At 45.7% G+C, this 13,228-nt stretch overlaps 1 protein-coding gene across 1 annotated transcript; it reads right to left on the reverse strand.

The window, feature by feature from the left end:
• Nucleotides 1-8,170: 8,170 nt before the first annotated feature.
• On the reverse strand, nt 8,171-13,163 carry lamtor2 (late endosomal/lysosomal adaptor, MAPK and MTOR activator 2). The gene is made up of 4 exons (XM_056286513.1): nt 12,907-13,163; nt 11,977-12,139; nt 11,687-11,776; nt 8,171-8,693 (listed from the first exon to the last, which is right to left on the reverse strand). The coding sequence occupies exons 1-4, from the start codon at nt 12,972-12,974 to the stop codon at nt 8,637-8,639; spliced, it is 378 nt and encodes a 125-aa protein (XP_056142488.1). The 5' UTR covers nt 12,975-13,163; the 3' UTR covers nt 8,171-8,636.
• Nucleotides 13,164-13,228: the final 65 nt, after the last annotated feature.

The following is a 13,228-nucleotide window of genomic DNA, read 5'->3' on the forward strand; positions in this document are numbered from 1 at the left end:
ATATACGCGAACACAGTACCTCTGACCTTTTGGGGTCCTTCATGGTCCAGGGCCCCGGGGCACTCGCCCGGCATGCCCGGTCCGTAATCCAGCCTTGCCCACGGTTCCCTACTGGTCTGACTTGACACGCAGCAGTGGGTCCCAGGTGGGAATGTACGTCTTAGCTAGCAGCCAATCACATGTGTTAGTTTGCATGGATCCACATCTGACTGGCTGCTGAGGCATACAGTCCCACCCGGGACCCACTGCTGCGTGTCAAGTCAGACCACAAGGGAACAGTTGTTGCAGGGACATTGCGTTTTTAAAAATATAAAAACAGATGGCTAATATAATATGTTAATCATAGCAATACTCTGATTAGCATATTCATACAGTTCCTGTGGATGCGTTGTTTTTATTTGTTTGTTTTAGAAGAGAAACTTTAATATTGTACCTTTGACCCAACATTTTATTTATTTATTTGTTTATTTATTGTCCATTTCTGGTATCTACAAGTCTCATTTGGATTACTCAGTGAAAAGAAAAGTATGCGATAATTTTGTATTGAGACAAATAAAAAATAGCTGAGTTAAGGTTTTTGGATGATGTGAATTACTGGCCTTCCACTGTGCAGAAATAACAAAGTAATATAGGAGTGTGGTGGGGCTATGACGAGAGGTCATTACTGAGCTGTAGGTAACTAAAGTTGTAATATAGTAATATAGGAGTGTGGTGGGGCTATGACGAAAGGTCATTACTGAGCTGTATGTTACTAAAGTTGTAATATAGTAATATAGGAGTGTAGTGGGACTATGATGAGAGGTCATTACTGAGCTGTATGTAACTAAAGTTGTAATATAGTAATATAGGAGTGTAGTGGGACTATGATGAGAGGTCATTACTGAGCTGTATGTAACTAAAGTTGTAATATAGTAATATAGGAGTGTAGTGGGACTATGATGAGAGGTCATTACTGAGCTGTATGTAACTAAAGTTGTAATATAGTAATATAGGAGTGTAGTGGGGCTATGATGAGAGGTCATTACTGAGCTGTATGTAACTAAAGTTGTAATATAGTAATATAGGAGTGTAGTGGGACTATGATGAGAGGTCATTACTGAGCTGTAGGTTACTAAAGTTGTAATATAGTAATATAGGAGTGTAGTGGGGCTATGATGAGAGGTCATTACTGAGCTGTATGTAACTAAAGTTGTAATATAGTAATATAGGAGTGTAGTGGGGCTATGATGAGAGGTCATTACTGAGCTGTATGTAACTAAAGTTGTAATATAGTAATATAGGAGTGTAGTGGGACTATGATGAGAGGTCATTACTGAGCTGTATGTAACTAAAGTTGTAATATAGTAATATAGGAGTGTAGTGGGACTATGACGAGAGGTCATTACTGAGCTGTAGGTAACTAAAGTTGTAATATAGTAATATAGGAGTGTGGTGGGGCTATGACGAAAGGTCATTACTGAGCTGTATGTTACTAAAGTTGTAATATAGTAATATAGGAGTGTAGTGGGACTATGATGAGAGGTCATTACTGAGCTGTATGTAACTAAAGTTGTAATATAGTAATATAGGAGTGTAGTGGGACTATGATGAGAGGTCATTACTGAGCTGTATGTAACTAAAGTTGTAATATAGTAATATAGGAGTGTAGTGGGACTATGATGAGAGGTCATTACTGAGCTGTATGTAACTAAAGTTGTAATATAGTAATATAGGAGTGTAGTGGGGCTATGATGAGAGGTCATTACTGAGCTGTATGTAACTAAAGTTGTAATATAGTAATATAGGAGTGTAGTGGGACTATGATGAGAGGTCATTACTGAGCTGTAGGTTACTAAAGTTGTAATATAGTAATATAGGAGTGTAGTGGGGCTATGATGAGAGGTCATTACTGAGCTGTATGTAACTAAAGTTGTAATATAGTAATATAGGAGTGTAGTGGGGCTATGATGAGAGGTCATTACTGAGCTGTATGTAACTAAAGTTGTAATATAGTAATATAGGAGTGTAGTGGGACTATGATGAGAGGTCATTACTGAGCTGTATGTAACTAAAGTTGTAATATAGTAATATAGGAGTGTAGTGGGACTATGACGAGAGGTCATTACTGAGCTGTATGTAACTAAAGTTGTAATATAGTAATATAGGTGTAGTGGGGCTATGATGAGAGGTCATTACTGAGCTGTATGTAACTAAAGTTGTAATATAGTAATATAGGAGTGTAGTGGGACTATGATGAGAGGTCATTACTGAGCTGTATGTAACTAAAGTTGTAATATAGTAATATAGGAGTGTAGTGGGACTATGATGAGAGGTCATTACTGAGCTGTATGTAACTAAACTTGTAATATAGTAATATAGGAGTGTAGTGGGGCTATGATGAGAGGTCATTACTGAGCTGCATGTAACTAAAGTTGTAATATAGTAATATAGGAGTGTAGTGGGACTATGATGAGAGGTCATTACTGAGCTGTATGTAACTAAAGTTGTAATATAGTAATATAGGAGTGTAGTGGGGCTATGATGAGAGGTCATTACTGAGCTGTATGTAACTAAAGTTGTAATATAGTAATATAGGAGTGTAGTGGGACTATGATGAGAGGTCATTACTGAGCTGTAGGTTACTAAAGTTGTAATATAGTAATATAGGAGTGTAGTGGGACTATGATGAGAGGTCATTACTGAGCTGTATGTAACTAAAGTTGTAATATAGTAATATAGGAGTGTAGTGGGACTATGATGAGAGGTCATTACTGAGCTGTAGGTTACTAAAGTTGTAATATAGTAATATAGGAGTGTAGTGGGGCTATGATGAGAGGTCATTACTGAGCTGTAGGTTACTAAAGTTGTAATATAGTAATATAGGAGTGTAGTGGGACTATGATGAGAGGTCATTACTGAGCTGTATGTTACTAAAGTTGTAATATAGTAATATAGGAGTGTAGTGGGACTATGATGAGAGGTCATTACTGAGCTGTATGTAACTAAAGTTGTAATATAGTAATATAGGAGTGTAGTGGGACTATGATGAGAGGTCATTACTGAGCTGTATGTAACTAAAGTTGTAATATAGTAATATAGGAGTGTAGTGGGGCTATGATGAGAGGTCATTACTGAGCTGTATGTAACTAAAGTTGTAATATAGTAATATAGGAGTGTAGTGGGGCTATGATGAGAGGTCATTACTGAGCTGTATGTAACTAAAGTTGTAATATAGTATTATAGGTGCATGTGCGGTCGGTTCTCCTCCCAGGTCTCCATGGTGATGGTGGTCGCCATTTGGATGCTGCCTGCCCTTCCTCTCCTCACATAAGTTTTTCTTATTACATGATGATGCTGGTCACGTGGCTTGGGTCCTGGACTGCTCTGTTGGCATGTGGACACTGCTTGGCATCCTGTGCATCATGTTCTTCATAAATGTTATGTCCATTATAATTGTGTTATCCTCTTTCAATGTTGTGTTATGTAAACTGCGTGAACACAACAACCATTGCACGCTGTCCGTCTTGGGAGAGAGATCCTCCTCTGGTGCTCTCCCTGAGGTTTCTTCCTAGTGGTTCTCCCTGTTAAAGGGTTTTTTAGGGAGGTGTTCCTTATCCCATGAGAGGGTCTAAGGACAGGATGTTGTGTTGCTGTTAAGCCCACTGAGGCAAATCTGTAATTTGTGATACTGGGCTATACAAATAAAATTGATTTGATTTGATTTGATTTGATTTGATTTGATGTGATGGTGACCAGCTGTTTAAGGTGACTATTGAATATCCTGCTGACACAACCACAGTAAATATAGCACCACATTCATCACACACATGACACACACCACAACATAGATGGACACACACTGTTGTGAGTCCAAAACCATGAGGTGGACATGAGATTATTCCTCTGTCCACACACACACACACACACACACACACACACACACACACACAAAATATTTGGCAGCAAGTAATGGAAGAGGAAACCTGGAAGACTGCAGGATGTTAAACTTTTACCGGGTCCTCCCATCCATCCACAGCCTCTCCCCTCCCTGGTCCTCCCATCCATCCACAGCCTCTCCCCTCCCTGGTCCTCCCATCCATCCACAGCCTCTCCCCTCCCTGGTCCTCCCATCCATCCACAGCCTCTCCCCTCCCTGGTCCTCCGATCCATCCACAGCCTCTCCCCTCCCTGGTCCTCCCATCCATCCACAGCCTCTCCCCTCCCCGGTCCTCCCATTCACCCACAGCCTCTCCCCTCCCTGGTCCTCCCATCCATCCACAGCCTCTCCCCTCCCTGGTCCTCCCATCCATCCACAGCCTCTCCCCTCCCCGGTCCTCCCATCCATCCACAGCCTCTCCCCTCCCTGGTCCACCCATCCATCCACAGCCTCTCCCCTCGTCCTCCCATCCATCCACAGCCTCTCCCCTCCCTTGTCCTCCCATCCATCCACAGCCTCTCCCCTCCCTTGTCCTCCCATCCATCCACAGCCTCCTCCCTCCCTTGTCCTCCCATCCATCTACAACCTCTCCCCTCCCTGGTCCTCCCATCCATCCACAGCCTCTCCCCTCCCTGGTCCTCCCATCCATCCACAGCCCCCCCCCCCGGTCCTCCTCCCTTGTCCTCCTCCATTGAGCAAGAACACTTTTGGAGAGCTTTTGATAAATTAGGGTCTCCAGTGAAATGAAACTGGAAAGCTACTCCATCTTTCCCTGACGGAGGAAAAGACTCTGAACTGCATGTTTACGGAGACGTGCATGTGTCAGGTCAAGTTTGGGGTCTGGCTGTCGACTCGGAGGTGTGCCTCTAATGAGTTATTGTCTTATATTTCTACACGAGAAAGTTCTCCTTCCTTTCCACAAAGTCAAAGTAGCTACTTGTGTTGGTCCTGGTGAACAGAAGGGCTGCACAACATGGCCGACTTTAGGGCTTCGCTTCAGCATGACTTTTCATTACAACCCCCTACCCCCATTGCATCTTCACATGTCTGTTGTTCTGATGGACAGGCCTTGCTGCATGAGCTGACTATGATGTCTGCTGTCAAGACGTCAGTACCTGACAGCGTCTTCTGTGACTCCCACTCACGACTACTTACTCAAACAAACCAGTAAGAGCGGCTCGACGGCACAGAAATGCCACACAAACCAAAGAAAAGACTAGAAATCCAAGAAAGGCGGAGCCGTTCATGTGGACACCACGTGTACTGACAGAGACGTTTCATCATCATCTGTGACCTCTTCAGTCTCACCTGACCGCAGGGACCCCCACCCTGATGAACCATACAGTGACCGCAGGGACCCCCACCCTGATGAACCATACAGTGGCTGCAGGTACTCCACCCTTATACATAGGGCCCTACCCAATTCACGGTACATTTCGCTCAATTTCTCGGCCCTAGTTTCTCGAAAATCACAGATTTCTCGGATTCTGTAAGAAGAATGCGACATGTCACGGCAATGATTAAATGACACGTGTTCTTCACACAGGGCCTTAACAGGCCAGCCTGCTGCACACCGCATATAACCGGACTGGTGGCTGAATGTAAGCACTGAGCCTCCTGCGACGGTGCTTGGCTTCATGCTCTGTGTCTCTGTGATGAAAGTACTTGTCCATGTTTGGACTCGGCCCTCTCCGCGTCCACAGAGTTCGTCGGGATTGACAGACAGCGCCACGCTACTTTAGCCAGATGTGGTAGCCTGGATTCGGAGGATTTCCAGAAAGCTAGCGCCGGTAAAGTTGTGTCCACCTCTTGTGCGATGTGTTTGTAGTTCGGCAATTCCGGCCTACAGTTTTTGTCAAATCCAGGAATGTCCGTGCTGAGTGAGTTTAAATCCACCGTCAAAAGAAGTGTGTGTGCAGGGTCAGAACTGCGCACTGCTTTCAGGACTTCGGCTGCTGGTTGTTTAAATCTACTTTGCGTAATGTTCTCGTTTGACTCATCTCCCTAGCAGTAATACTGCCTGATCTTTGGTATCATGCCAGAAAACAAGTGATGAGCACTGGCCTTTAAATCTGCACACTCGCCTGTGCTTCTGCCCAAAAGAGCAAATCCATGACCCTGTTGTGCGCCTTGCGAATTAATACATGTCGAGATTCAGACCAAGTGATCAAGTTCATTAGCTTAGTGGCATGTTTGGAAATGAATGTGACCTCCTCATTCAGGTGAGGATCGTGTAGAAGATTTAACAGTTCGGTCAATGCCTGTGTTCGGGGGGTCAGTGCGAGCTGCTCTTCCACAAAACCTGCGTAAAGCTCCAGATGAGCTGCGTGATAGTGTGCAGCCCGAACCCACGAGTTCCATCTCGTCACCACTGGTTCAGGTGGAAGGGCAGTTTCCCCCACCGTCTCCCCTGTCTTCTCTGTCTGCACTGCTTTCCCCATAGTGTAGTGTGCGACTGGGACAATGCTTAAACACTGTTTTGACGTAGCTGACTAACTTATCTACTCTAGGAAACTCAGCTCTCCACAACTCACTCACCAGAGAAACCATGTGGGCATTGCAAGTGATATGCACCGAGATGGCATGAGACCCTGCAGTGCAGATTTGTATGACTTCGTCATGTAGGTTGCATTGTCACTAATGAAAGCAGATTCTTTGTTAAAGTCTGCACCATATTTTGTGAGGGTTTTAATTACGGCTTGTGAAACAGTGGTATAGTTTACAGCATCCAAGTAAGCCCAGTCGGCCAGCACTGCTGTTCGAGCTCCAGTCTCAACATCTTCGGCCTTGTCCCACATGAAATCCAAAATAACATGCATGCATGTCTTTACTGCTGTAATGTGTTCGAATTGGCGTCTTGTTTGAAGGATTATTGCTGGAAAATTTTGGCCCACCCATTTTCACTCAGGCCCACCTACAAAAATATTCCTGGTTACGCCACTGCTCCAGGCCATGGTCAAGCCCTACACCCCCCCCCCCCGACCACTTCGCTCTGCTGCTGCCTCGGGACGCCTGGTTGCCCCGTCGCTCAGAGGCCCTGCTGCCGATCGACCCGGTCCCGGCTCGGTTCTGTCCTGGCCCCACAGTGGTGGACTGAACTCCCCACTGATGTCAGGACAGCAGAGTCGCTGCCCATCTTTCGGCGCAGGTTGAAAACTCACCTCTTCAAGAACTACTACCCTGTTACTTGTTCTTAGCACTTATTGTCTTCACTCTTTCAAAAGAAAAATCTTTCTTGCTCTTTTACTTTAGCACTGGTTTTGCTCTTAGATGCTTGTTTAGATGCACTTATGACCTCTGATGACTAGTAGTTCTCCTGATCTCCTACGTTAAATGATGCTCTTGTTGTAAGTGGCTTTGGATAAAAGCGTCGGCTAAATGACTGGAATGTCATGTAATGTAATGTTTATAAGGGTGGGGTACCCACAGTTACTGTAATGTTTATAAGGGTGGGGTACCCACAGTTACTGTAATGTTTATAAGGGTGGGGTACCCGCAGTTACTGTAATGTTTATAAGGGTGGGGTACCCACAGTTACTGTAATGTTTATAAGGGTGGGGTACCCACAGTTACTGTAATGTTTATAAGGGTGGGGTACCCGCAGTTACTGTAATGTTTATAAGGGTGGGGTACCCACAGTTACTGTAATGTTTATAAGGGTGGGGTACCCGCAGTTACTGTAATGTTTATAAGGGTGGGGTACCCGCAGTTACTGTAATGTTTATAAGGGTGGGGTACCCGCAGTTACTGTAATGTTTATAAGGGTGGGGTACCCGCAGTTACTGTAATGTTTATAAGGGTGGGGTACCCACAGTTACTGTAATGTTTATAAGGGTGGGGTACCTGCAGTCAGGTGAGACTGTCACTCAGCTGATGTCGAAACCTTTCTGTCAGTAGCCGTTGTGCCCACATGACCTGATCCAGCCCTCCGTGACCTCCTTACCTGCATTATCGAGCAGCATCACGACAGAAGAGATCAAGCAAAAGAAAAATAAGGAACAAACAAAACTGACAAGAGGACAATGAAGATTCGATGATGGTGTACAACACCCAACCGCCTTCCTCCCACCAACTATTCCAAATGGTTAGGTGGTCTGACGGGGGTCTACAGGAGGTCATATAGGAGGCTCATGCTCCAAGCTGCTCCTGAATGTAGAGAATGCTGCCTGTCAGCTGATCCCTGTACACTCCTCACTGTCCTCTTATCACACACACACTAAGTTATCAATGAAGCAAAGTACAACACACAAACTGTGACCAGTGATGCCAACACTTTTATTTTACAGCCTTCCAGCAAAAACACATTGATTTCTCTTGTCTTACCAATGACATAAATGAGCTTCCACACCTTGGTCATATAAAATCCCACCCAGCCAGGATTCAGAGTTGTCTGCTCCGCTGTGTTGTGAGAAGTATGGTGAAGCAAAGCTGCAGAGGACATGCAAGTCACTTCTGCAGCCCTGCATACACACTTAAGTTAGACATGCAGACGGACCAACTGAGTGAGATTTCCTTCAAAGCAGGAAACACTCTGCACACACCCAATCACACACATTCACTTATACACACACACACACACACACACACACACACACACACCTTGATCATCTATATACACGATGTCCAAAAAGAAAACAAACAGTAGAAACTGATCATAGAACACTTTGTGTGAGGCCAACACAGCCTGCAGGCAGGGGACCAGTCAGACAGCCGGCCTGCTCTACGATGCTGCCACCTGGGTCAGCGGCTCCTCCAGGTACTGCACCAGAGCTTCCGCCTGCACACACACACACACACACACACACACACACACACACACACACACACACACACACACACACACACACACACACACACACACAAGGACAGTAAAGACAAAATGGAGGTATGAGACCGGGTTGTAATAGACTGAACACAAGCTGATGTGTCCTTCTCTACTGACCCTCACTCAGAATACCGGCCGGCTTCACTCCTGTCTAACAACCACCACCGGGGGCAACAAACCTCACAAGCTTAGTCAGTTGTTCAGCGACAGTCCCTGTATCAGTCTGACAGTGATAGCAGCTTCCAGTCCTGAGTTTGGTATTTTGGCAGCAGGATGACTTCTGTTTGACTTTTGAACCTTTCAGCTGTTGCCTGTATCTATACTGGTATCCCTCACCCATGTGGGACTGCTGTGTGTCTGCAGATTTGAACTCTGAGGAAAACTGTCAGTGTTCAGTTAATGTATATTGTAGGTCATGGTGGTAGGACATGGTCTGTGCTCAGCACCAGGGCTAACCTGTTGCTGAGCACAGACCAAACCTGGAACCAGCACCATAGTGGATGTCAGCATGCCAACACATTTACTATGTCATAAAGCAGTCTGGACACTTCACTTTTCTAGCTGGGAATAGGCCAGTACACACACACACACACACACACACACACACACACACACACACACACACACACACACACACACACACACACACAAGGTCATGACAAGTGAACACAAACACAAATAAAAAGCGGCTAGACACACCTTGCTGTAACTGGAAGGTCGTCAGTTTGCTCCCTCTACAACTGCCAACATATCTACCAGCATCCACGAGTCATATTACAGTAAGAAATGGTGACAACCCTCACTGTGAAACTACGCCGCTTTGAAACCTTTAGAGAGCGATGATTTTCCTTTTTCCAGTAACTACATGACAGTGTGGGTGTGGAGCGCTTGTTGTTACAGTGGATTTGTGTGGTACAGGTTAGGAAGTGTAACCAGTAAGTACATGACAGTGTGGGTGTGGAGCGCTTGTTGTTACAGTAGATTTGTGTGGTGCAGGTTAGGAAGTGTAACCAGTAAGTGCGTGACAGTGTGGGTGTGGAGTGCTTGTTGTTACAGTAGATTTGTGTGGTGCAGGTTAGGAAGTGTAACCAGTAAGTGCGTGACAGTGTGGGTGTGGAGCGCTTGTTGTTACAGTAGATTTGTGTGGTGCAGGTTAGGAAGTGTAACCAGTAACTACATGACAGTGTGGGTGTGGAGCGCTTGTTGTTACAGTAGATTTGTGTGGTACAGGTTAGGAAGTGTAACCAGTAAGTACATGACAGTGTGGGTGTGGAGCGCTTGTTGTTACAGTAGATTTGTGTGGTGCAGGTTAGGAAGTGTAACCAGTAACTACATGACAGTGTGGGTGTGGAGTGCTTGTTACAGTAGATTTGTGTGGTGCAGGTTAGGAAGTGTAACCAGTAAGTACATGACAGTGTGGGTGTGGAGTGCTTGTTGTTACAGTAGATTTGTGTGGTGCAGGTTAGGAAGTGTAACCAGTAAGTGCGTGACAGTGTGGGTGTGGAGCGCTTGTTGTTACAGTAGATTTGTGTGGTGCAGGTTAGGAAGTGTAACCAGTAAGTACATGACAGTGTGGGTGTGGAGCGCTTGTTGTTACAGTAGATTTGTGTGGTGCAGGTTAGGAAGTGTAACCAGTAAGTACATGACAGTGTGGGTGTGGAGTGCTTGTTGTTACAGTAGATTTGTGTGGTGCAGGTTAGGAAGTATAACCAGTAAGTCCTATTAGAAGTAATAACACAACCTTTTAAAACGCTACCAAGTGTTTCGAAACCCTCACATGTGCGTTTCCTGCTGCGTGCAGCACAGCGCAGCAGTAACAGGCAGATGGTCAACACTTCTGAGATAATGGCATCAAGGAATACACAACAACATGACAAATAATGACGCAGCACAACTGACTGACAGGAAGTTGAATGAGTTCATCTTGACACAACATTTACTGACAGCAACGTTTCACCATCATCTAAATGACCTCATGTAAGTTCAGTCTCACCTGACTGCAGGTACCCCACCCTTACTACAGCTGCACAATGACTGACACCAACCACCACTTTCATACGCACACAGCAGTGTCCAGATCAACTCATTCCCCCCTCTCTGATTTCCCTACCTGGACTACTGAGCAGTATCAAGACAGAACTAAATGAGTTAGTACTTTTGAGTACTGTAAAGTAATAATTACTGAATGCATTTAGGACAGTGTATTCAGTATTCAGACACGAAGCACTTTTTCACAGTATTCTGCCCATCCCTGAATGCAACAATACACAAAGTGAAGCAGCTTCAGGACACTATGTTGTGTTCAGATACGGGTAGGGGTTCTCAGGACACTATGTTGTGTTCAGATACAGTAGGGCTTCTCAGGACACTATGTTGTGTTCAGATACAGTGGAGGTTCTCAGGACACTATGTTGTGTTCAGATACAGTAGAGGTTCTCAGGACACTATGTTGTGTTCAGATACAGTAGGGTTCTCAGGACACTATGTTGTGTTCAGATACAGTAGGGTTCTCAGGACACTATGTTGTGTTCAGATACAGTAGGGTTCTCAGGACACTATGTTGTGTTCAGATACAGTAGGGTTCTCAGGACACTATGTTGTGTTCAGATACAGTAGGGTTCTCAGGACACTATGTTGTGTTCAGATACAGTAGGGTTCTCAGGACACTATGTTGTGTTCAGATACAGTAGGGTTCTCAGGACACTATGTTGTGTTCAGATACAGAAGGGTTCTCAGGACACTATGTTGTGTTCAGATACAGTGGAGGTTCTCAGGACACTATGTTGTGTTCAGATACAGTGGAGGTTCTCAGGACACTATGTTGTGTTCAGATACAGTGGAGGTTCTCAGGACACTATGTTGTGTTCAGATACAGTAGAGGTTCTGGAGAGAACAAGACTGTTTCTACATGTCAGCATTGACTGCACAAGTGCTACATCTCTCACCTTGGCTTTAAGCATTCCAAAGCCGACGGTCTCTTTGGCATACATGCACAGGAGTAGGTTGGCTACCCGTGTGATGGCCACTCTGCCTTCCTGAAAGGGATAGAGCAAGATTAAAAAAAAAAAAAAACCTGGTAATGAGGAGTAATGCTTATTTATGCCTTTATTTCTTTTGTTTAGAAAGAGTCAAATTGGTTTTGCTCGGCCGGAGCAGTGATTAAACTTGGAGCCCATCTCACTATTTAAACACACCACCAACTTGAGATTAACCCATATGAACATCCCTCTCTTACCATACAATCCATCAGGATGAATTTAAGTTTGTCTTCATTGAAGGCTTGATGGCCATTCTTGTCATAGGCAGCCCAGATGTTGCTCGCAATGGCGGCTGTCACTCGTGCGTCCGTGTCTCCGTAACCGGAGTAGGCCAGCAGAGAGCCTTCATTATTCAAAAGGCTGCGAAAATTCAAGTAGAAGGTGTTCAAGTAGCCAGCAGATTCACCTATGACAGCGGTTTTCAATCAGGTCCTCAGGTACCCTAAGTACAGCAGGTTCACTCTTCTGGCAGATAGTTCATTACATTCACTTGTTGTTGTACTCACTCCAGCCTCCCGGCAGGGAGGCGTTACACCGAAAACAGCTGACTGTAGAGAACTACCTTGGAGAACACAACCCAAGCTGCCCCTGACTGAAAACCACTGATCCGTCATAGGAATGTACTTCTCATCGCGCATCGCTTGCTTACGTCACAGTATAAACGATCACACGTTTAACTCGTGTCTCACTGGCCGCACCGAAACACAGTGTACACATATGTAACCCACCTGCGGCTCCAGCCAAGTACTCTTACTGTCGTCTCTGTCAGAAAGGTGGGCCGACTTTATCTAACTAGCACACCTCTTACGCCGGAACGCCACGCACTCGACGTGAAAAGGTGCACACATCAAAAGAAACGCACAACTTGTAGCCAACTTTGCCAGGCGCCGCCTCGCTAGCGCCGCTAGCAGCGTTAGCAGCGCTAGCGCCGCTAGCTAGCAGCGTTAGCAGCCCTTGCCCACTCTACACAGCGACATTCGCACTACTCAGAAAGTACACAACTCCACGTTTTGTTGGTCTTGTTCATCGTAAATGTACTTTGAGCAAGGACAACCAAGTTAAGTAACAACAGGAGTGGAGAAGAAGAAGGGACGCTGCACGGCGGCGTGGTGAGGAACAGCACTCACAGGGTACTCTGCACTCCGTTGGTGTTGGCCTGGCTCAGCACCTGAGTCAGCGCCTTGGGTCGTAACATGGCGGTGCGGTGCGGTCCCTGCCTGGCTCCCTGCCTGGCTCCCTGCCTGCCTGCACGGCGTGAAATGTGCTCCGGAACACCCGAAACTCCCCTGGAGGCGTCCAAACCAACTCGGAGCCAAACGCCACTTCGGTCAGCTGACTTCTCCTACCACTTCCGTATGAGCTCCTCCCGCTGCATCATGGGAAAGGGATTTCCCGCTACTGCCTTGCCTTCTTGCTCAGGTTTATCGGCAGTTGGCAGAGAACGAGGTG

This window comes from Lampris incognitus, chromosome 9 (genome assembly GCF_029633865.1).
Source record: "Lampris incognitus isolate fLamInc1 chromosome 9, fLamInc1.hap2, whole genome shotgun sequence".
NCBI classification, from domain to species: domain Eukaryota; kingdom Metazoa; phylum Chordata; class Actinopteri; order Lampriformes; family Lampridae; genus Lampris; species Lampris incognitus.